This window comes from Vanellus vanellus, assembly GCF_965231255.1.
Source record: "Vanellus vanellus genome assembly, chromosome: 7".
In the NCBI taxonomy this organism is placed as follows: domain Eukaryota; kingdom Metazoa; phylum Chordata; class Aves; order Charadriiformes; family Charadriidae; genus Vanellus; species Vanellus vanellus.
This window is the reverse complement of record NC_138912.1, coordinates 23,942,282-23,966,523: the sequence shown is the minus strand read 5'-3', so window position 1 is coordinate 23,966,523 and position 24,242 is coordinate 23,942,282. Positions and strand designations below refer to the sequence as shown.

The 24,242-nt window shown below is 42.6% G+C and overlaps 1 protein-coding gene across 1 annotated transcript in view; it reads right to left on the bottom strand.

Moving 5' to 3' along the window:
• Positions 1-24,242, bottom strand: part of ZSWIM8 (zinc finger SWIM-type containing 8) — a 63,321-nt gene that overhangs the window by 6,184 nt on the left and 32,895 nt on the right. The window contains exons 5-22 of the mRNA XM_082486361.1: positions 23,644-23,751; positions 20,676-20,757; positions 19,237-19,357; positions 18,667-18,868; positions 17,601-17,776; positions 13,338-14,346; positions 12,403-12,534; positions 11,271-11,450; positions 9,773-9,956; positions 9,363-9,461; positions 8,341-8,465; positions 6,807-7,041; positions 5,886-6,038; positions 4,884-5,106; positions 4,396-4,685; positions 3,399-3,622; positions 2,621-3,103; positions 1,847-2,015 (exon numbers count right to left, since the gene is read on the bottom strand). Coding sequence (XP_082342487.1) covers positions 1,847-2,015; positions 2,621-3,103; positions 3,399-3,622; positions 4,396-4,685; positions 4,884-5,106; positions 5,886-6,038; positions 6,807-7,041; positions 8,341-8,465; positions 9,363-9,461; positions 9,773-9,956; positions 11,271-11,450; positions 12,403-12,534; positions 13,338-14,346; positions 17,601-17,776; positions 18,667-18,868; positions 19,237-19,357; positions 20,676-20,757; positions 23,644-23,751 — 4,195 coding nt within the window. The remainder of the gene's footprint in view (positions 1-1,846; positions 2,016-2,620; positions 3,104-3,398; positions 3,623-4,395; positions 4,686-4,883; positions 5,107-5,885; positions 6,039-6,806; positions 7,042-8,340; positions 8,466-9,362; positions 9,462-9,772; positions 9,957-11,270; positions 11,451-12,402; positions 12,535-13,337; positions 14,347-17,600; positions 17,777-18,666; positions 18,869-19,236; positions 19,358-20,675; positions 20,758-23,643; positions 23,752-24,242) is intronic.

Here is a 24,242-nt window from a genome sequence, read left to right as displayed (position 1 = left end):
CCGTGCGGGAAGAGTGTTACTGGAGGCTAGCCTCCAATCCATCCGCGGAAAGAACAGCCATTGCATACACTGACAGTGCATATCAACAGTAAAAACAGCAAGGAAACTTGAGAAGCTCTGTCACCTTCACACGTTTAACTAAGCATGGGCAAAATCAAGGGAAATCGCAGGAATATCCATTAAATTGTACCACCTAAACTTGTACAGACAGCAGTTAACACTGAGCCAGTAAGCTGTACTCTGACAAGGGATGCAAGTTTATCTAACTTTCCCTCTCAAGAAAGGTACAGCGAGCAAAAAGCAAGGTTTGCTCGAGAATTCCAGAGCAGTGATGCCACTAGGTGTGTGCACATTGTCACCCTTATTTCACAGCTTCTCTCTGTGGTGCTACTACACCAGCCTGGACAATGCTCCAAGTTACAATTTCTCCTCTTCCCCTGCCACCTCCAGCATTTTTAAGAAATGTTTACTAGTGAATAGTTGAATACCTGAGAATAACGTGCCTCCCAGGAAAGATCTGTCTGACCTCCTCAACCAAGCAGACACACAGTGCCAAACAACCCACAAAGTGGGGCAAAATCCATGCTGCATTTGAAGTCTGGCCAAGGAGAATAACCCATAAGAATGAGGTGAACTGTTGCCAGAGCTCAAGCATCACTACGTGACTATGTACTCCAGGAACTGTGAAATAGTATTTTAAGAACGGAAAACAGAAGTTTGTGCAAGCCATAAACAATGGCAACTGGAAATGGTGGGGGTGTTTTTTTCCTTTCATTATTTTAAGTTGTCTAGGATGAGTTAGCAGTTCTGGAAGATCCATAACTCTTTGGAGGAGTACAGAAATGGTTTCTCACAATTAAGCGTCACAGCATCAGCCGAGGACTAAGGCTGTCAGCAAAGGATGCTCTTCAGATCCTGAGGCTTTCAGGAGTATTCTACTTGCTTTTGTGGTGGGTTTTTTTAGCGTCAAAATGTAAGATATAAATAACTGAAAAGATTCTCCTGATAATCTGGATATGAAGGAGACCAACACAGCTCTTAAGTGTTTTCCCATGTACCAGTCTTCCAGCACCTGGTGAGTTGCAAAGCACTGATAAGCAAATGTACAAATAGGCAAACATTACAGCCTCTCTAGCAAGGGGATAACAGAGCCTGCGTCAATCATGAACCACTGGGGCAAAACCCCATGGCAACAAGAGCATGTCCACAATTCAGTCAACATCTGCTGTTTCAGTGCTGCGCATTACTTGATGGGTCTTCACCACCACTCTAGTCCCAACACAACACATGAGCAATCATTCAGGCTGCCATTGACATGATCCTGCCAAAACATGTCCTCTCTACAGAGGTTCCACATTTCAGGTACTGGCTGCTTCCAATCCCTTCGGGCAGGAAAGACATCTATTAGTGCTAATGTAGCAGAAGTCTGCCTGCTTCCCGCACTCTCTATTTACCTGACCCAAAGGAACCACAAGAGCCTGCTCAAGATCATCTATGCTCACCTTGTCCAAAGGAGGGGGGGAATAAAGCTCTAATAAGTTAGAGGTCAGAAAAGCCAGGAGGGCACCAAACACACTTTAATCTGAGAAGCCAAAAATAATCTCATATTGGAAAATTTAGCTAAATAGAAATTAAAGCTCCACTAGCTGAATCAGGGCCCATTATGAATCCCAGTACCCTGAGCATGTGTATCCTTAGGATGGAGTGGATTTGGCCAGAACTTTTCAGTTCAGCAAGAACCCTGGTCCCACTTGTGGTCAATGAGGAGCAGGACTTGACTGTGGCACAGCTAGGAAGCACAGTAACTAAACCTATGCTACACACAGCCCAGAGCTGTAACACTTACTCGCTACATTGGAAGACAGTGATAGTCCTGTCTCACTGTGATAGGGATGCACCGCAATCTGCGTCATGGATGGGACCGGCACACCAGGGAACGACACTGCTGTAGCTGCCAACGATGGCGTTGTTACCGAATAAGGGTACTGTGCTCCTATGAATGCTGGATGGACACCCTAAAACAGAAGATAAATAACAGTCATGTCTACTTTGTCTGACCATGCAGAAGTGGTCCAAAACACAATGTCCCCACACAAACCCCAGAGCATGGGAAGTCCAATCTGACAGGAAGGAGGAAGCACAGGAAGAAGCAGCACATAAACTACCCTGCACCACATGATCATTATATGTGCTTGCTCTTCCTTTTAAATCTAACCAGTTTGCAGAAATCCACTCCAGGAACTTTCAAAAATAGGCAGAGGTTAAAATAACCTTCATTTGGTTTTCCCTCTGTAGTCTCTATCTAGTCTGCAAGCTTTCAAGGGGATAAGCTTTCTGTCCAATGCCTTCTGAGCAACTATAAAGCAATACAATTAAAAACTACTGATGTATTGTATTTTATATTCTCTTGAGACTTTACATGCACTCACAGAAGGCTCCTTGTAATGCAAAAGCTGAGCTAGGGAGCCAAAGTATCACAGATCAGCAAGTGAGTGAAAGCAGAAGCTAGATCTCAAGCCATGGGAGGTCTGAGCCCCACGCTCTCCCCAGTAAGACATACTCCCTCTGGAAGCAGCCACACAAAGTCACTGTAAATGAATAGGGCACAGGCAAAACTCACCTGCGGGTACGCTGAGCCAGGCACCGGGAAGACAGCTGGGCGCGGCATGTGCTGGATAGTGTGTCCAATATACTGGGGATTACAGGGGATGTGAGTCTGAAGGGTGGTGTAAGGGTGGAGGCCCTGCGTGTGAGTGTGTGCCATTGCTGGCCCTGCCATTGTATGCTGCTGGTACATGGTCGACCCCACAGAGATCACCGGCATGACTGTTGCTGCCGCAGTTACCGCAGCTGCCACTGTTACCGTGGTCGGCTCAGAGGTCACCCGGTTGTCTGTCAACCCACGCGCTGCTTCAGAGGCAGCCCGAGCACCACTGGCACTGCAGCCAGTGGCACCTTCTCGCTGGGCTGGGGTCCCACCAACAGTCTGTTCATAAAGCCAGTACCACTGGTGAGCTACTTCAAAGAGGACTTCTGGGTACACGCCACCTCCTTTGGCTGCCTCTTCTACTGCCATACAGGCCTTTTCCAGCATCAGATTGTCCTGGGGGCAGTGAAAGAAAAGCAAAAGTGAAGAATGCAAAACCAGAAACAAAAGAAGGCAAAACTACAACAGAAGAAAAGTATAAGGCACTCTAAAATTACTGGTTCTATGGAGAGCAGGAAGATCACAACTATGCAGCAGAATAACCAGAGCTATTCATTAAAAAAAAAAGAAAAGAAATCCACAGAACTGGGACTAAGGCTGTCCAGTAGCAGAGGAGCCAATCCCACAAGTAACAGCATGTCCTTGGTGCTGGAAATCAGCTTGCACTAGCCAGCCCCCATGTGATGCTCACCTGTTCCTTACACTGCACCAGAGCCCTCTGGATCTCATTTGGGTTCAGGGCATGGGCATGGGGCAGGCAGCTGAGTGCCAGTTCAGCAGCTGCCCGCACCATGTTGGAGTCTCTGGCCCGTGAAGCTCTGTCTGCCAATGATGCCACCTCTGGGGGAGTCAGATGGCCATCCCAACACTCCACCAAGATGTTCAAGGCTGCGCTACCAATCTCCATGGCCTGCCCTAAGAATAAAAGAGAAAACTCTCACACCACTGTACGCCCAGCACAGTTCCAGTCAGTCTCCCCTCAACAGGAGGTGCACTCCTCACTTCCTTCAGGAGCAGCTACAGAGCCCAGTTGTTCCCCTTAGATTTCAAGTCAAATTTAGGCTCTTTCTCCCAACACACAGGACAGGCAAGAGCTCTCAATAAGCAAGCAGTGAGTGAGGGTACCATTATAAAACTTAAGCTAAAAGATGCATTTGAGGCAGTGACAGGAACTTGCTATCGCTGATTTTAGTACCCACAAACCACAGCCTGGGCTGTCGCTCTATTTCCACCATGCCAAGAAAACATGAATTTTCAAGAGTGTGTTTTTCAGGCTCTAGAAGCCACATGGATAGAAAGCAGTTAGTAGGTCTGGGTGCAAACAGAAGGAGAAGGAAAGTGAAATGCTGAACAAAGCCAAAGAGCATGTTCAAACTTGACAAATGTCTGTCTCTTCAGCAGACCCCTGAAGGAGAAGTTAAGACCAGTCTCCCTGTAAGAGGTGCCCTATGGCTCTGAAGACTGAAGCACATTGCAGTATAAATAAGAACAAACGGGTGACAAGAACTTTCCAGGCCAAAACAAGCACCACTGTGTAAAATCAGTGGTGCTCAGCTTGTACTGCCAGTTGTGCCAGCAGCTTACATGGCTACCACAGCACATCAGCATCACCATTTTGGGGCATAAGCTCGCCTCCCTCCCTTCCTTCCTGCCCAAAAGCAAGCTTCCCGATAAAGTTTTGCTATAACCTGTGATCCAAGAGACATGGGAGGAATAAGTTCGAGACAGCCAGTTGGGGGAGACAAAGTTGTGCAGCCCTAGTGCATACAGCCCAATCTCGAAGGCGCAGAGGTGAAGGTTGCGGTGTGGTCCCTGGTGCCCACCACTGGAGGAAGGGTGGGTGAAGATGGAGGTACTGCTGTTTCCACCTGCTTTGATAAGGACTGTCTTGGCCAATTCAAAGTAGAAGTGAGCAGCTGCCTCTGAAGGCTGGTTTGGGACATGAGGAGCATGGCTCTCCAGTCGCCTCCCTTTATACCTAGAAGAAAAAGACAGAGGAACCTTTCAGACCGCAACAAGCACCTCAGGTTCACAAGCTGGAGTGCAGAGTTCCTGTCTTTAGGGTCCAGAAGAAACAAAACAAAGCAAATGCTCCCAAGCACTTTCTGATGCACATGTGCTAGTTCCCTGACATCAGACCTAGAGGTTGCCTCTGTGCATTGGTATTATTTATTACCTGCCAACTTCCACAGTCTTTGCACGGGCTCCCCCACTGGCTCTCCTACTGCCACTGGAAGACGAAGATCCCAGTGAATCACTTGAAGAACTGCTGATGCTGTCACTGTCCTGTCCTCTGCCCCAGGATGTTGTTGCCCATCCCCCACGTAGCGGACGCCGACTGAGGGTTGGAGAACTGTCGGAGGTGGTTTCAGGAGCACTGCTGTCGATACTAGCCATGCCTACAACACCAGAACCAACACAGTAATGTCACCAGGGTTGGTAAATGCAATGTGGGTAGGTAAACTCCTACCCATATCACCCACAGTCCCAACTAAGATCAGTCACGTCAGTCAGCCTCACAGCTGCCAGGCATTCAACTTTGCAAATTAAGAGAGATTAAATTAGTCAGTTGGCCACAGATATCAGTATCATTTTGCAGTTCTCAGATTAAAAAGTAGAAGAGTCCAAGAACAATCTATCTTTATTTCCCCCTTCACACCACCCCAGCCCCCCACTCCATCTGCCAAGCTTTGTGTCAGAGTATAACAAGAAGCAAATGTACATACATACAAAGTCAAGTTCCACAGATTGTATGAGTATGAAGAAAGACCTTCTGGTATATGCTGCAAAATTTACACATGGTTCTTCAGATCCTCAGCCTCTAACTTATACCCTTCCCAAGAGAAGTGTAGAGAGGCAGCAGCTCCTCTGAATTTGTTTCTGGATCAGGGAGCACAGTACTCCGCTCCCAAAGTCCAGCAATCATTCAGCTCCAGATACCTAATCCATCACTCAGAACGTATCTGGTGTGAGAAAGGTATGGTAACTTGCCATACTGAAGGGGGGAGGAAATCTGCGGAGCACAACCTATTCCTCCATACCAAAACACCTCCGAGAATCACCTGCTTCTCTAGTACAGGAAAGGCTGACAAGTGGAATGAAAGAGCAAGAGAATTGCCAAACCCCCAGCAGGCTGCCTGCACAGCACTAGATGCTGTATGAACTAGACAGTTCCTACCTGTGTGTTTCTTCTTCTGCCTGACAGGCGAACCCCAGCATCTCCCATTGTATCCACCTCGGTTTCCCAGGGCCAGACGACTGGGGACCTTTCCCTCTTGTTTCAAGACAGTGGCCTCCACAGCTGGCTCACAGGGGGACCTCTGAGAGCTCTCTGCATAAACAAGACAGTGACAAGGTAAACATTATGATTTGTTTCTGCATCTCTAAACCCAGATGTGGCCATTTAAAAGATATAAACATCAAAAGATGCAGGATTTTAATAAAATGAGTGGTACTTATGAGCAGGATTATCTCAGTTTTCTTTCAGTACTAAGCATATAATCCGATACGAGGGCAAGAACATTTAATCTTAACAAGTCAAAAATTTGCTGCCACTATGAAACAATTTTAGAATAAAAATGCTCCAGCAACCCTAACCTTATTGCAGTCATTCTCAGCTAGTACTGATCTCTTTGGGAAGAGTTAAGAGAGAATCTGCTTTCCACCAAATGCTGCTGTATGTGATGTTTGCCATCAAAGAGGAGGCACAGCTTGAAGACGATCACGTTTCTCTCTAATGCCCTTCAGCAATCTTAGTTATTTATCTTGCACAAAGGTACCGGACTCAGTGTGTAACTTTTTGAAATCCTGCACCTCCATGATACAAACTTAAAAGATGGGAGTCACAGTAGTCTTGTGTTAACTGGTTATACAACTGGCTCAAGATAGGAAAACATGGAAATTAGCTTGAATTTCTATGCAACAAGAATGCATACAGATATGGATCCAGCCAAACTGATAATGGGGGAATGGCATTCTAGTAACCACCACACAGCCAGATACAGTCACTCTACTTCCCAAAACAGACAAAAATGTACAGTTCCAGTTTTGCAGTGATAACAGAAGGGTTTCAGCACAGCCCTTACAAAGCACTTCTTACCCTGTGCACTCTTCTCCACAAAGTTCTCAGGACTGCTCTGGACTGCAGTGTTTACTGCAGTAGCTTGCTGAGTGACAGAAGTCCCTGGAAGCTGCTGGATAGCTGCAGTGGACTGGGCAGCGTGTTTGGAAGGAGATTTTTGATTTGCTACTGTAGGCTTGCTAGATGAGTAGAAGGAACTCAGAGTCTGTGGTTTGTGAGTTTGACTCTCTCTGTCCAGGAGTTTGTCTAAAATCTTTAACAGCAGGGAGAAAAGGAAAAAAGAAAAGGGAAAAAAAAAAAAAGCTTAGCTGAAGGGTAAGAGAACAGGCATTACACATATAGAGAAAGTACCAAATCAGTTTCCTGGTGGACAAAAAATTCCATTTGTTGGATAAAAAAGGAAAATGCTTATTCTCTAGAAAGTAGGCATTGTCTTCCTGCACTGAAGATCTGCAACGTGCAGTTGAGAGCCATATGGTCTGCACTATGCAAAGATTCACTCATACTCAGTAATATTCCAATTTGTGTTTCAAACAGCCACTGGCTTTACTTGAAAAGCACCCAAAACTCACAATAAAGATGTAATTCTGGTACCTCAAGGACAGAATAGAGGACTCTAGACTTAGTTCTGCCAGTCATTAGATGTTCTTGTTTAAGTCACCAAAATTCTGTGCTCACCATTCAAAAAATCCTGTCATACCATTTACCACAAACTGGTAAAGCCACTAGAGAAACTGCCTTCTACTGGCCTACAATAACACTTTCTTGTCCTTACTTATTATGTAATTGGGGAACAATGCATGACCACATTTTATGGGTTTGTCCATTTCTACTGTTCATTCTCCACACGAAATGAACACCACAAGTGTGACGGAGCAGCTATTTGCAGATGACTGATATCACAGTGTCCCTGTTATTCCCTGGAGAAGAGTATAGCAAAAGCGCTTCTCCTTTAGGAGACAGAAAGACACTAATAATATTCTTGCTGGATAGAAGGCTTCTGAATATAAAAAATTAATAAAATCCTTCCTGAAGCTTCAGCAGGTTTTGATATTTTTTCCTCCTTTGGGGTGGAGGGGCAGTTTTACTATCTCCCTTGCATAGGAAATTAAGGCACAGGTGGACTGAATTAATGTATCACAGAGGTGAGAAGTGAAGAGAGAAAGGATTTGTTAGATATGCTGTTCTGCAAGCCAACATTGCTGCAGCAAAACAGAATCAACTCCCAGACCACACACACAATGCACACTGAAAACCCGTGGAGCAAAGGACTTGTTTTAGCAGGTAAGCAAAAGCATTAAAAGCAGTGAGAACGCATCTCCTGACCAGTCCTTAAGAAATCTACAGAAAGAGTGCCTGTTCCAGGGCAATGCACACTGAGCAATCAGATCAGATTTTGCATCAGTGGAAGAATATAAATACCACAACATAGCTTGTAAATCATCAGTACATGACACAACGACTTATGCTCACTGGCAAAACTATCAAATCCATCAAAATCCAAACATGGTTTGCTCTGCATATCCCTCTCCCCTTTTAAAGGGAAACTCACCTTCTTCAGCTTAGACTGATCATCTTTGTAAGTAATCATCAGGGCTAGTGCCAAATCCCCTTTCTCCCTTCGGGTGCCTTCACACAACAGAGGATGTTCTGCTTCACTGACAGTTGTTTTCATGCCTGCAGGCCAGAAAAGAGGGGATGAAGAGACAAGTGAGCCCATGGGACTACACCACACCCGGAGCACTATCTATACCTCAGACTATTTTATTCACCTCACTGCCAGAGGCAGAAGAAGCTATTATTTTTTCCGTATTTTTCTGTTAACTTCAGAAATAAGTCATGAATAAACAAGAGCTGCTGTCTGTCCCCAGAATACTAAGCTTGCTACAACTGTCAGAACAACCAGATTGCAATATGCCACAGGAAGAGTCCAGGCAAGCCTACAACTCCATCCTGAAACAAACTTTTCCAGTTTCTGCAGATGCTACAAGCCAGCATTCCTACACCATAAAGAACTCTTCTTCCTCCTTTCAGAGATGAGGCAACAGAAGGCAGGCCTTGTTTAATCTATTCTATTCCTTTTTGCATGCTGCTTTAAAACAGGCATACAGTACTGTTAACATAATATATATATAATCACTGCTTTGTTGCTGAAGGTGATAAATGAGGCAAGAATGCAGTATTATGCTAATATCCTGAATTATAAGATAATGCTGGAGACTACTTCTGCTAGTTTTTCACTGTGATTGTCTAACTTCTTCTGAAATGACTGTTCTCTGAAATTGTCCATCTCGATTAAAGCCAATACATCTTCCGCGATAAAAGAGCAAGAAGAAAGCTAAAATTCATGTTACTACTTTAACATTCAGTTCCTGTCCTCTATCCCCCTTCCATTTTTCACAGCTTTGCAAAGGCACTTGGCATGTAAAATCCTCCTGCATCTGGTTCTGGCCTACCATGCAAACATTTTCATTTCTGCACCAAACTGGAATGAACTACTAACTCTCACCATCCAAAATGAGGCAGGATGCAGAACATGGATGAAGAAAGACTTTCTGTGTAAAAGATTCTTACCAAGCGCAGCAACAGCTGCCTCAAAACCAAGCTCTTCGTCTCCAGGCATTTCATTATTCCAATTACGGCTTGGGGGTCTAGAGCCTGTAGGAGAAACCACTGAAAGAAGACAATAGAATTAGTGCTCAGCTTTCAAAACTAGGACCTCAAGGCAAAAGCCATTTTTGAGAGCTTTCTGAATTTGCAGAACTTCCTGTGGTCCTATTCCTAGCCTTGTACCAGTTTCTAGAGTACAGCACTGTCTTGGGTTTGTTTTTTTCGCCCCCTTTCTCTCTCTAAACTCAGAAGGCTCCAAACCAGGCAGGTATTGGGTTGTTCTGATACAGAAGACAGTTTCTCTTTGAAAACCCCCTCAAGATCGGGCATCTCAGAACACACCCTTCGCACACTCAAGCCAATGCAGACAGTACCTGGAGTGCACAGGACATCAAATATAAAGCTAGCCAACATCAGAGGTAGGACAGGACGGTAATCGCATAGTGTCCCTTCTCGCAGTTCTTCAGCTCTTCCTCGAATAGTGTTCATCTCATTAGTGCCCAAAGGGATCTTCTTCAAGAGGGCTGCGATCTCAGACTCCTGATATGCCAGCTTCACCTAGCAGTATCCACAAGGAAACAGAAGCAGCTGTCATCAGCACAGGCCCTGTGGGCAGGAGACCATTTTTCCCTCTGTGTAAAGTACAGCAATAGTTTTTATTGGATCATTAAATGATAGCAACTCTTAGCACCCTAGCCACCTTTACCATTCTTTCCACACTGACCACAGATTTTCAAATCTAATACAAGCCTTGCCTCATATTTATACATGACTTTTTTTACCCAAATTATCACTCTTGAGCTGCATACAGAAAAAAAACACATCAGCTTTCATAAGAACATCAGGAGAAGCATTTGACTGGATAAGTCAGTGGAAAAGGTGATTACTCTTAATTGTAGGAAGAAAGGATGCTATGTTAAGTAATATACCCAGTTGAGACAACATAGACTGACTAGTGGAAGAATGGGCATAGGGTGGCAGCATCAATGCCACCTGGATAAAGATGGTTACATTTCACTATTCTCTGCCATTCCTGCATTCTCTCCACCATTAACATGTGAAAGAGATTTCTTTTCTTCTAGGTTGCAGGTGATCGCCAATCTCACAATCTTCTAATTAGACCGTAAGAAGTACAGATAATTAGAGTAACAAGTGTAGTTGGTGGATACACAGCAACAATACACACCTCCACGGACTTCACAACCCTGCAGTGAAAAAGCAAGGTGGCTGCAAATCACACAGACAAGGTCTTAATTGGACACTTCTTTTTTTCTAAACAGGAAGCCTAACAGGAACCAAGCAGTGTCAAAAGTAATTTGCCTGCACAGTGCATATGTTCACTTGCCAAGAAATAAGATATCCACAAGCACAACAATTTTCAAACATCTAACAATTGCGCCAATTCACCCTAAGGACTAAGTTTCAAATCATTTCACCAATGCAAATATGGACAATTCCATTTACAAGTGGATTTATTTTCCCCAGATTAGCCAAGCAAACTGGAAACATATTTAAGATAAGTAGCAAGTAAGCTGTTCTCATTGAAATAATATATTCATAAAAGATCTCGTACTCATTTAAATGTTTTCAAGCCTGTAGCTTCACATGAAATCAAAGGCCTGTTGGCACATGAGCTCTGAGCTTCCTATCAGTGAAGGTAATGCCAGATGAAGTGATATTTCTAATCATTTTTCTGGTAGATCAACCTATGCTAATGAGGATGTGCATACAATCCATTTAGTCCCACTGCAATCAATTTTAAGGAAACATAAAAGCACAAACTTCAGGAGTTGAAATGGAAATGACATGAACAAAAGCATACAAGCAGCAAAACGTTGCTCATGGATACAGTCTTTTTGACATGTTTCGTACCTCCAGAGCCTTTGTAGAGGCAGGTGGTCTCTGCAGCTCCAGAGCAAACATTCCTATTTGGAAGGCCAGGTTGTGGTACTCCAGCCGCTCACTCAACACAGTCAGCAAGAAAGCAGCTTTAGACAAGGTGTTGGTTGCCATCCATGTCTGCTTGCTGGTTGATACCTTGTTCTTTTTGCCCTGTTTGAGGAGGAATTTGTCACAGGACACTTTCCTAAGCATCCTAAATGATTCTACACTTGTCCTCCTACACTTTGCAATAATCAGTAGACAGGAGAAACAATAAAACACATTTAAATTTTATTCCCTTTGCTGAGGAATCACAAATCCCAGTGGATACTGATGAACATCTTTACTTCCTCTATCTCACCCCAGCACAACACAGTGGAAGAGCTGGCCTGTTGTTAAGACATATGTTCACTATTGGACTGATGCTGTGCAGACAGATGTTGCATGCCTGTCTCTTCCAAGGAAACCCTTACATACAACAAACACTGCTTAGGGCCACTACAAGTGATTTTCCAGTTTATGCTTATTTCTTTCCTCTCCAACCCTCTATCCTGAAACAGTAAATCTTCTAACATTTCCAGTGGTGCACATTATGAAACAGGAGACTAAGGTCTTGGAGGGAGACACAAGAAATAGGGTCACTTGCACAGAGCTGCACAAAAATCAAGACTTCTTAAGGCTGCTGTATAATCTTATAGTACACAGTAGCAGTATCTCTTAAACAAAACATCCTTTGAAGCTGATGTTAAATAAGGTGTTTTGTTCAATTGCTTTAAAACAGATTCCTAAAGGAGCTGCAGCTTTTAACAGACCAACCAAGCTTCTCTCTGAAGCACAAGGAAAAGTGAAGCAGCTTTTAACTAAACTCGAATTTCTGAAGACTCCAAGTCCTGCCAAATGACCTCTTATTTTCTTTGTCCCTTTTATTCACACACACACACACACACACACAGAGTGATCAGACACATTAACGACATCCAGAGACCCTCAACCCAGAGGAAGCATCAGTGAAGGGCCCTGAATCACAGCAAATGAGAAATGCCTAGGAATGCTGTTGTATCCATCCCACATATTCCTTCTAACTTACTCTCTATTCCCAAAACTAGACAAGCACTCTCTCTACCTTAGTTGGTGGCTGCTCCACTTTGAGATCTGGAGGGTTGGCCAGTAGGTCCCTGGCAAGCTCTACAGTTAAGCGGCATGCTTCATTACTGTATCCATGTGCATACAGGGCCTCTGCACAGGCAAAGAGGATCTGCAAGAAAGAACAGATGGTCGTATTCAAACCACACTCCCCCAGCCTGCTCAAGCCACTTGCTGCAAAGATTCTGCAAACACAATTCACAATTAACTTCAGCAGCAGGTGTCCTCAGAGTCCTCCTTGCCTGGACCTTCACCACCACCCCATTAAGCACTCCCCCTAAAAAGCCTTTTCTTTCATGATTAAGTCCCACCTTCCCTCCAGGTGCTGTAAGATATCAGAGGATAACTCAAAAAACCCTAAAACCCAAACTGACTGACTCTAACTATTTCCATGCATCCCCATTTCAGCTGCTTGCTCATACAGATACAAGCTCTAAATATATTTTGATGTTATTACAGGAACGTGACAGAGTCTATTTAGATTGCCTCTGGCTTTCCAGAGAATTTCTGCTTACGTAGTTGGATTTAAATTTTTCCTGCTGGGCATGTCTTGGTCTTTCTTATTTTTAATTTCCACTCAATTTTGCCATTTCCAAGAATGAGACTAGGTAAAAAGCACATTCTGTTTTGCCTGCATTTGTAAATCCTGAGTATGAGATGGGACCAGCTAAAACTGGGACATACTTGAAGTTAGGACAGAAATATGGAGTTGAGCTTGAGGGAAACAGGTATGTGTGATACAGCTGCATTAAGACTGTAGATACCTTAGGATAGAATGGGTTATGATGACATTATAATTAAGCACTTGCTTTAACAACATACTAGGTTAAGTGTGACAGCTAGGAGGGTAGCGAGATCGTGATGTATATAGTACATAAAACTGCAAAACAGTGTTTTGAACTAGATTCAGCTCACCTCCATTCGGTTCTCCTGCTCCAGAGGCTTTATACCAGCAAATATATCCTGCTCCTCTTCATTTCCCCCTTCAGCTTTGTCATCATCTTCCTTGACTACCTCTTGTGGATTCAGATAGTATACCTGGTAATCATCTTCCTCGTCTCCATCATCCCCTCCCCCTGCTGCACCATTCTCTCCCACTTCTTCTGGCTTCAGGCTCACACCACCGCTGTTCTCATCTGCAGAAGGCAGGTCATCATCACCACTACCCATTTCCCCCACAGGATCCTTGGGCGATTTCTTGGCCATGGAACTGCTCCTGACACTGGGCTCAGGTCCCTCAGAGAAGTACACCCCACCATCCTCCTCAAAGGTGTCCCTGTAGCTCCTGCTCAGTGGGCTTTCTGTAAAACTAAATGTGTTGCTGGCTTCTGCCCCCAGAGCCAAACTACTGTCATCGAGGCTCATTTCTGCCAAGTCCGGCTCCAGAGAGCTGTCTTCACTGCTCATGCGGCGTTTCCCACTATGTTTACTGGTCAAGCCTTTGCTCACTGGCAACTTTGCTTTACCCACTGCAGTCTTATACACAGCTTTATCACCTTCTGCTGAAAGTCGCCTCAGAACCCTCTGCGGCGTTTCAGAGACAACTTTCCGCTTTCCAGTAAGTTCCTTCGGACGAACTGCTGGCTCCTGGGGAGAGGGACGCAGCCTGTCTCCGGGCTGCAGACATGGTCCCCCAGGCTCCTGCCCATGGGTTCTACCAGCCTCACAGGCAGTTTCTGCACACTGCAACCGGCAGCTCCTCTGCTGGATAGCCTTTACCCAACAGAATGAGTTCTTCTTGTCTGTGCTGCTGTATGTGATTCCCGGAATTGGATAAGCTTCCTCCCAGTTGAAGTAACAGGCTTCCACAGCTGGCTTGAAACCCTGGAAGAGCTTCTCCAGTGATTTCTTGTGCTGACCCCTCTTAACGTTATCTATGACTTTCAGCTGCCACTGTCTGAGCTGTGAGCAAAGGTCCCTGCGCCTAAGAGAAGAGGTAAGAGGACAGGTTAGAAAGCAGACACAAAATGACCTGTGACAAACTACCTCTTAACCCACAGAACGCCTCCTTCTTTTTGGTTAGAAATACCTTCTGAATTAAGCATAGATCGCATTAGTAAGAAGACAGGCTGAAAAAAAGGAAACAGGTATATTAACAACCAAGTCCTAAACAGGCCCGTGATACAGAAACAAAATGTGAACAGTACCAACATGAAAGCACAATACCAACTGGGAGGTTTAAAATGAAACAGTTTGCCCTGTTTGCTTATCTGACCCAAATAATCTATTAGTGATGTGAGCCTCGGCAGCCTGAGACCAGTGAGCGCAACGGGGAACTGCTCTTGGAAACATTCATAAAACAGTTTGCAGCAGCTGTGAAACAGCCCTGTGAACAACTCCAGTCAAGACATTCACAAGTACAATCTAAACAGCCTACCCAGGGAAGCACAATGCCAGACAGGACCACCTAATCTACCTCCCAGGCACTTACCTCTTTACCCTGATATGCCTATCTAGAGACCAACAATTTAATTTAGGCTTTAGCAGGCTGTCCTCAGGAGACTAAACTGTTGCAAGCTACAGGCACAGAACAAGCAAGACAAAAATAACTGATGTTCAAATAACCCTGAGGAAGAAGCAAGCTGGTAGGGTTATATAGACTTAAATTACACAGCAGTTAGTCTCATACCCGTATTATCATGGGAAGAACAAAGCATTTCTGCATTTCCCAGATCCAAATCTCACATAGGGCCTAAACATATGAGCAAGATAGTCTAAATGGATTACAGGTTTGGGTGATCTAATTCAAGAAGAGCAAAAGACATTTTGAGAAATTGCACCAAGTGTCTCAATCAACTACCATCTTGTTTCTGCCACAGATTTCAGAGATCTGAGGTACAAGCCCAACACTTCAATCCTCTCAGATTTCCTATCAAAAGCAAAAGAACAAAAAAATCAAATAAAATCAAGGTAACCCAATTTAGGTGCAAAGGGTATTACGACAAAAGTGGCTAAACAAAATGGACTGCTTCTATTTGTCCACTAAAGAAATTAATTAACAAGGGAGCAGAATGGTAGGGCTTAACCAAGGAGAGGATTTTCAGAAGGAAAAAGTAGAATGGGGAAGTACTCAGGGAAGGTAACGTAAGGATGAGAGCCTGCAATGAATTAGAAATGAGGCAGCAAGTCTCCTTATGATTCACTGGTAAGAATAGCAAAAACAGGTAGAAGAGGGTTCTTGGTAACTATTCAAACACCAAGAGAACACGTAAATGAGCAGGAGCATTTCAATTATGCATGAGCTCAAGTAGGAGATCTGAGCAAATATGAACTGCGCCAAATAACTCAAATATGAATACACATAGCACAACTCCATGCTTTATTAAAAGCCAAAATCTTCTACGGTTTTTCTATGTGATCTGATGGTTGTGTTTATTTTAAGCCTCATTCCCAGTTTTCTACAGTTTTTGATTTGTCTTCATCTCCTGTATTTAGCTACTTCATATTGTAAACTGTAAAAGACAGAAACTGCATCCATTTTAGTGTCCCTGATGTACCTTACATAGATAGGTGTCTGCTGAAGGACAAGTTGAATCGAGTCAGTTTGCAGAGGTAAAGCCATCCACCTGGCCTTAGATATTGCTGAACGAGAAAAATGGCCAGTACTTTATCTCTACACTGATTCACGGATGGTGGCAAATGCTCTGTGGGGGTGGTTACAGCAAATGAAGCAAAGCAACTGGCAGAGCAGAGGCAAACCCATCTGGGCTGCCCAGCTACAGACAGGAAAAGTGGTGGTGATTAACTGGAATGTATCGGAAAGCGTAGGACCTGAGCATGACATAGATGGTATAGAACAAGGGATGGTATCCACATACTGTCCTGGTTTCAGCTGGGATAGAGTTAACTTTCTTGCTAGTAGCTGGTATAGTGCTATGTTTTGGATTTAGGATGAGAATAATGATGATAATACACTAATGTTTTCAGTTGTTGCTAAGCAGTCAAGGACTTTTTCAGCTTCCTATAGAAGCTGAGAGGGAGCATAGAAAGGACAACTGACCCAAGATGGCCAAAGGAATATTCCATATCATTGATGTCATGCTCAGTATATAAATGGGGGCTGACCAGGGGACAGAAATTGACAATCGCTGCTCAGGAACGGGCTGGGCATCAGTCAGCGCGTGGTGAGCATCGTGCATCACTTGTTCTGTATATTCTTTTATCATTATTTTTGTTATTATTTTCTCATCGTTCACCGTCCTATTAAACCAGTTTTATCTCAAGCCACAAATTTTACTATTTTTTCCCCTGATTATCTCCCCCATACCACTGGGGGAGTGAGTGAGCAAGCAAGCAGCTGCATGGTGTTTGTCTGCCCGCTGGGTTAAACCACAAAACCAGGACATTGTATTAATGTTACACAACAATTCACAAAAAGCAAATCCTGTTAATGTGCAATTGTAAAGATACCACCCTGTTTTCATTTGTTCTGAAAAACTTTTTCTGAGCATTTATAGCACATTAAACTAATTCAGTACATTTTACACACCACACTTTGTAGACTAGATGTACAAAACAAATTACAATGTCAACCACAGTATCTCAACATGAGCCCTCAGTACTTCCACTGCTATTCAACTAGTGCTAAATAAAGATGGCAGTAATTTACCAAGGCACAATGTCGTTTAGAAACCCGCAGAAGCCTCATAATTTTTCCTCAGACAATTGAAAACACTGACTGAAAAAATCATACACCAGTGACACTGTTTACCAATACAATGCAGAGAGTAAACTCCCTAAGAGCACAGAAAGCAAGAAATGGTTCATCTTGAAATAGACAATAGTGAATGATTGGGCTAAACAGAAATCCGTTAAACTGCTGAACAGCTAAATTTAGAAAGCATTAAATTTTATTGGTATCCGGTATTATCATTCAAAGAAATGTTCTCCACTGGGACACAGAAATGCAGAATTACACTCACATGTAAAAGAGAACTCTCAGAAAACAAATCATTCACGCTACATGACGTTGCTAAAAGTGAACAGTAATGGCAATTAAAGTTTATAGTAATTACAGTGCTCTTGAACCTTACATAGCACGTAGTCCAGAAGGACTAATGGTTGAACAGGTAACGAGGTAATGACACAAACACAAGAAATCTATAGGAAGAAACTCTCTTGAGTGTGCTTGAATATCACAGAAATAAAAGAGAGACTGGATCCAATTCTGGTGCTCACCTCTGTGGACTAATAGTTGGGTCAAGGACAGCCAGCCTCCAAAGAACCACCATCTCATCACACATACTTGCACAAGCATGAGCAGCTACTTCTGACTGGCCATTGCTGCGTCCTGTGTGCCCGCTAGCACTGCTGTGTGATGCAGATGTTCGCACACTATACCACCAGCCAGTTATCTGCAGAAGAAAATGTTCAGTGGAGCTGTGTTGTGGCCAACATCTCATACCCGGCTCTCACTTAACCTCATAACCGCAAGGAAACAGGATCTGTAGCTAGTGCCATGTTTTCATTTGACTCCAAAACAACTATGAGCATTAAAGCAGCATTGGTCTGTGAGAACTAAGAGCCTCTCAAAATTTCTCTGGTTAGAAGGCATATGCCCACAGAACAAAACACTCACAGGAGGTTCTCTTTCTAGAGGCCTTCACACTTGGTGGGAAAAAGTGAACAATCACATTCTGTGATGCTGTAACAAATGTGATAAATGAAGCATAGCCTTTTCCCTGCTCAAAGTTATGTTATAAGCAATAAGGAAACTTACACTGCAATTTATATTACAGAGTGAGATCAGCATCCTGAAATGACAAAGGAAACCTTTTTCCTAATATTATTTTAAAAATTCTCAAAGAATTATTACTTAAACCTATAAAAAAAGATATCTTACACAAAAATAACAAAAGAATCTGAAATTCTACCACCCAACATATATCTTTAGTTTTTACCAAAATGACAGCTCATATGTGATGTATTTGGTTTAGAAAACAACCATTAAAATAAATCACCTTGACCGGGCAGAAATAAAATCAACCGTGCTGAACAAAAGAGTTCAGACTCCATATATTCATGTTAAAAGGACTGAGGTATATAGTGTTACTAGGACATCACTAAATCAGCACACGAGCAAACTGTAACATCATTTTAGCATGGAGAAGCACATGCCTTTAACACATACAGACTGTTAAAAAAAATTATTCAGCCACAGAGTGTACAGGCACATGGCACCAGTCACTGGCTCAGCCTGGTTCCCCAGAATTTCCCCCCACCCCCAGCAAAGAGATTTGAATACCTGCTCATAGTTGAGACACTGGTCAGTCAGAATCTCCAGCAAAGGAGCTGCATTGCTATCCCGTCTCTTAAACATCTCCCGCACGATGGAAAGCAGGTTCCAGATTCCTTCAGGCTCTCTTCCTCTCAGAGGACGCAGGAGACAGGCCCACTCAGCAGCAGCTGGTGGCTCCGTGGAAGAGAGATACATTGAATTCACATCACTGTAGATAAAACAGAAGAGCAGGAATGAGAAAAAATGAAATAAAGCACAGCCTGGATATATTCCTGAATATATTCTACATCCAGAGTATATTTGCACCTTAAATGGGACAGACATGTATAACCTAAAAGAGAGGATGCGTAATGAGACTAACATCACACAAGATGCAAATATATATATATTGTGCAAATATAGTACGCTGTACTGAAACAACATTGGACAAGCTATGCAAAAATACAGTCCAGAAGAGCGACCGCAAAACTAAGCATCCTTCTGTCCGTGGCATCACATAAGTGTACAGGCTATACAGTCAAAGAGCTTACAGGTTACATCAATGTCCCACTTTCCCTTTCATGGGAATCAGTTTACCTGAAAACAACAGGAGAGGGTCCACAGAATTTATGAAGGGTTTTCTTTATGTTGTCACTCAGAGTAGACTCATCTAAGTACCAGGTGCTTTGATCTGATGCAGAGGGTCCAGCAGTGGGATCTTGACAAAAAACAACACATATACAGTCTTCAGGCTTTGAAGATATTTTCCTCTGTGTGCCCAACCACAAAGATTATAGGGAGCACACGGGCAGTGTTACTCAGTTTATTTCACCTGTTGCAGAACTCACTATTCAGAACTATCTCAAAATGCTATCTTAACATTACCACTATCTTACTATATCTTACTATGCTATCTTACCATAACCACTGACAACACTAAACTGGGACACATGGCTGGCATGCTGAATGGTAGCACTACAACCAGTGGAACCAGCAGAAATTGAAGGACTGTGCCAACAGAAACCTCATGAAGTTCACCGAGGAAAAATGTAAACTTCTGTACCTGGGACAGAAAACCCCATGCATCAGTACAGACTGAAAACCAACTAGCTGAGTAGCTGATAGGGTTTGGTGATTATGGTGGATGCCAAGCTGGACACAAATCAATGCCAAACTTCCACTGAAAACACAAAACAAACAAACAAACAAAGCAACCTGCAAACTGGGCTATATTAACAAAAGCAAAGCTAACAGATTTAAGGAACTTATTTTATCCCTTCTACCTGGCACTGGTAAAGTTAGACCTGGAATATTGTGTCCAGTTTGGGGTTCCCGGGACCAGGAACAATACTGAGAAACCAGAGGTGACACAGTGGAGACATATCAAGATAGTTGTGGGCATGGAACACTTGATCCATGAGGTGAGACTGAGGAAGATGGGCTAATTTCATCAAAAAGGGATGGGTGAGGGGTGATCATTAACAGCCTACAGCTACTTGGAATCACAAACACAATGCAGACAAACTCTCCTTGGCAGCAGAAGATGATAAAAAAGGGTATTCATACTGGACGTTAGGAGAAAATTCTTGACCAAAAGGGTAATGCAGCACTAAAATAGGAATACTCTAACATCTCTGGTAACCAAGACTTAGCTAAGCTAGCCCAAGCCACGGCTCACCTAATCTAGTGGTGCAAGCACTCCTGTTTCAAGTAGGAGGTTGCAGAGGTCCCCTCCAATCAACATATCCAGGATTCTATAATTAATAGCAACTTAAAAAGTAAAATCTTTTGTAAGAAAGGTGCATTGCCTGATGCTCCCTTCCTCTGCATACACTCTGAGGCATCCACCACACCAGCAAGTGCCTGTTGCTGTGCCATATATACACGCAAGCGCCTGTACTTATCCCTTTTCCTTGACCTCCACCTGCAATCCCAGCTACACGGTAACAGCCCAGTTCAGAAACTCAAAGCAATGGAAATAATATCCACTTCCTATCTGTGACACAGATTACCAAAATAAGATATATCAAGGTTACCTGGGGCTCCACACACTGTGTTGATGGCAGTAGACTGGGAAGATAATAGCTCATCCAGCAAGCGCTGAGCAGTTGGAAGAATCTGAAAACATGAACCAAATTTTCAATATACATAGTATTTCTCATTCTGATACATCAAGGCAAAGATCTGCCTGGATTTTCATGATTGAAGCACTCTCATAATTTCAGAAGTTTCAAATACACACAGTCATGTTTTCAGAAAGGACAATAGAGGGTGCTAAAGATTATACAATAGCAAACCAGCTGTTACACTTTCTCCTCTCCTTTCTCAAACTAAACCTATGTCCAAGGCTTACTTCCTACATTCATACCCTAAGAAGCAAACAAAAGCATCATAGGTTACTAGTTCCCTTCTCATTTCTTGTGGAGCAGGAGCCCAAAGAGTGAAACTGCAGCTAATTTTGAGAGATTGCAGTCAAGGTCACCATTTTCCTGCACTTTGAATGTTCTTTATTTCTTGTTCCTAAATCATTTCTCTGAAACTCAAGCTAATGAGAACAGAGGAGCAAACTATAAATTATACCTATACATAACCCTTTTGGGCAAACTTTATTTTATTTACCATCCTGTTAGCAAAGAGACTGTACATATATTAACTCAGACTCAACAGTAAACTAATGCAATTTCAGCACTAAACTAATGCAATCATAGCTTATGGACAGTTCAGAAATAAGCAGAGAAGGCTCACACCTGACTGCAAAATCCTAAGTAGACATACCCTTAAATGTGCTCTTTTTGAAAGAAAAATGCAGAGTAGGAAAGTGTTTTTTCCTCAAACTAAGTCTGGGCTGAAACCGTAAATCCATTTAGCCTTTACCATGCATGCTTACAACAGGTTAGGCATATAGTTAGGATTTAAATGACTTGCAAGAGAATATCTGATATCACCCCCATCTCTCTCCACACAACAGCTGAGGTTAAAGATCACACTTACTGTAAAGCAAGGCACATTCAGTACACCTATATTTGCAAATAATACAGATCCATCTTAAACAGATGGAAGAAAAAACAATGCTTCAGAAGGATATTTTGCAGTTGAGTCGTATGAAGAAACAAACTCAGCATTCAGCTATTTTATACCTTTTTCCACTATTATATATTTTAAGTCACCACGAAGCAGAGAAGTCACAGGTCTAGGCAATGACACACCTCAAGACTGAAGTATCAGGGACCTGCAGGGACTCTCCCCCAGGCATTTTTTCCAAGATATTCCTATTAATTGTAACAGCAGTACTGGCTTCATGAAAGGCAATAGCTCTTCGGAAAATTGGGTAACAAATTCAGCCGCTCACAATCACTGACATTTTCATAGATATGGAAAACACTTTCTACAGAGATTTTGAAAAGCATCTCCTTATCTAGCTGCAATCCTACAGACCACCTTCCCTTTACACTTGAAAGTCGTTCAGCATTATATGACTATACCATAATGCAATTCACAAGCTGGAAATAAGGATAAAATAGAATCATGTGTACAGCCTACTCTAGTTCTACACCATCTAGTTAAAACAGGGGGTCCCAAGGTATCAGAGTATCTATCTTCACTCAGAAATCTTGAAGATCAGGAATAAGACTGTTGGAAGAGTTTGGGGTGTGCCTGGCCTTTTCCAAAAGAATTACACAACATAGGTTAAGATGCATCTGCCAATAAAACCCAAATTTTTCTGTTGGGCAGCATCCATCAGATTATCTGGCAAGATGGTAATGATTAAATTAAATAATCCAGATGTTCCTGGCTACACAGCTGGTACACATGACCGAAGGAGAAATAAACCCTGCAAAAAGGAGCTGACAGAATATTTGAAAGAAAACAACTCACATGCCATTCAGGAAACAACTACCACCACTGCTAGCCTTTCAAAACCCTCCTTTATTAAGCAGCAGACTATGTGACACAAAGCTCCGAGTCCTTAAGGAGAGAAGAAAAGCTTTGTCTGTTACATAATGCAACAAGAAGCACGCACTATTGGTGCTGAACTCTCAGCAACGAAAAAGCAGTATTTTTATATCACTTTCATATTATATGATTCCTCTCTTTCCTCTCATAAGAAGATTATGTATTTCTGTAGGAAATTTAGAGGAAGTTTTAGCAATAGAATGTCTTAGTGTCCCAAGCACAGCACTACAATATACAGCACTACAATATGAACTTTAGGCATATGCTGACAGTCATCTAACTCCCACTTAAGACATTATGCACGCACTACTGAAATGTGACAGATACCCATGCAGGTCAGTTCTCCTCAACCTCCTTTGGTTGAACCAGCACAAAAAAGTTGCCAAGCCATTATATTTTTAAAGTAAAAATTCCACAATTACTTAGGTATTCTTGTGTATTTTGAGCTAGCAAAATTAGGCAGATTATATAAATGACCTGACCTTGAACAACATAGATATTTAAGGAATAAGAGAGCAGACTTTGCCTTTGACTAACAAAATTTCATATCTATTACTTTCCATAATGCAAATGATTCTTAAGAACCACCAAGAAGCAACACTGGGGAAAGTCAAAAAGTCAAACCAATTGGGTGCTTTAGAAAGCGCTCACCTAAGGCATATACAACACATCCCCTGGGTAGGTTTCTCCACTTAACTAACCAAACACAAAAAAGAAGCAGCCTGATTTGTTCTGACCTAAGTTTTTAACCACCGTGCATTTATTTTATTGTGTTTGATCTTCCACAAGCTAAGCGCATGTTTGTGCTAATATGAATAGCCATCACTCTTCTTTCTCCTTTTAAGACATTTCTAATCTTTTACTTGGCAATAGACAATTGTCAAATAATAGAACGGCAAATGTTAAAAGGGCAAGAACTGAAAGCCTTCCAAACAACTCACAATCGCACAGCATAACTGGTTATTTTGCAACAAAAATCATACAAATTGACCCAGAGCAAAGATAACTGAATTTAAGAAAAAGTCAGTCCTATCATTTGTGCCCACTTACCTGTTGTGGAAGTTCACTGATTAGGTACTGAGCAAATTTTTGCAATTGATCTCTTTGTAGCCGAGATAAGGACTCAGAAACAGGGGCTCGTAAGCATACTGCAGATGCCTGAAGAAAGAAAAGGAGATAGAAACTGCCATTAACAGGTCAGATTTAATGAAGCTGTGTCCACTAAATGGGTGAAATGTCATGAACAGTAGCTATGCTGACGCATACCATGTTTGGTCATGATGTACTTTTTTTTTTTTTCTGTAATTACGTGGTGTGTTGCAGATAAGATGCAAATAAGCTGTCTAGGCTTTATAAAAACTGTTTTTAAGAGTTTCTTTTCAAGGAAACTGCTTTAACAGCTGTGCTTAAGATCTGTTGTTGCTAGCAATTGCACAAATACTGGCAGGGATTTCACAAACAAACCTCTAAAAAAGGCCGTTATTCTTTAAGCTCCTGGCAAACCAACCAGCTCTGTGGGGGACTGTTTCACAGAATCACAACCACCTCATTTATCTCATTAGGCGTTTTTTCTTCAATCTTAAAATCAGTCCCTTTCCATATCTTAGAACAACTTAGTTTCTTAACCTTTTTCACTCTACAGAATAAAA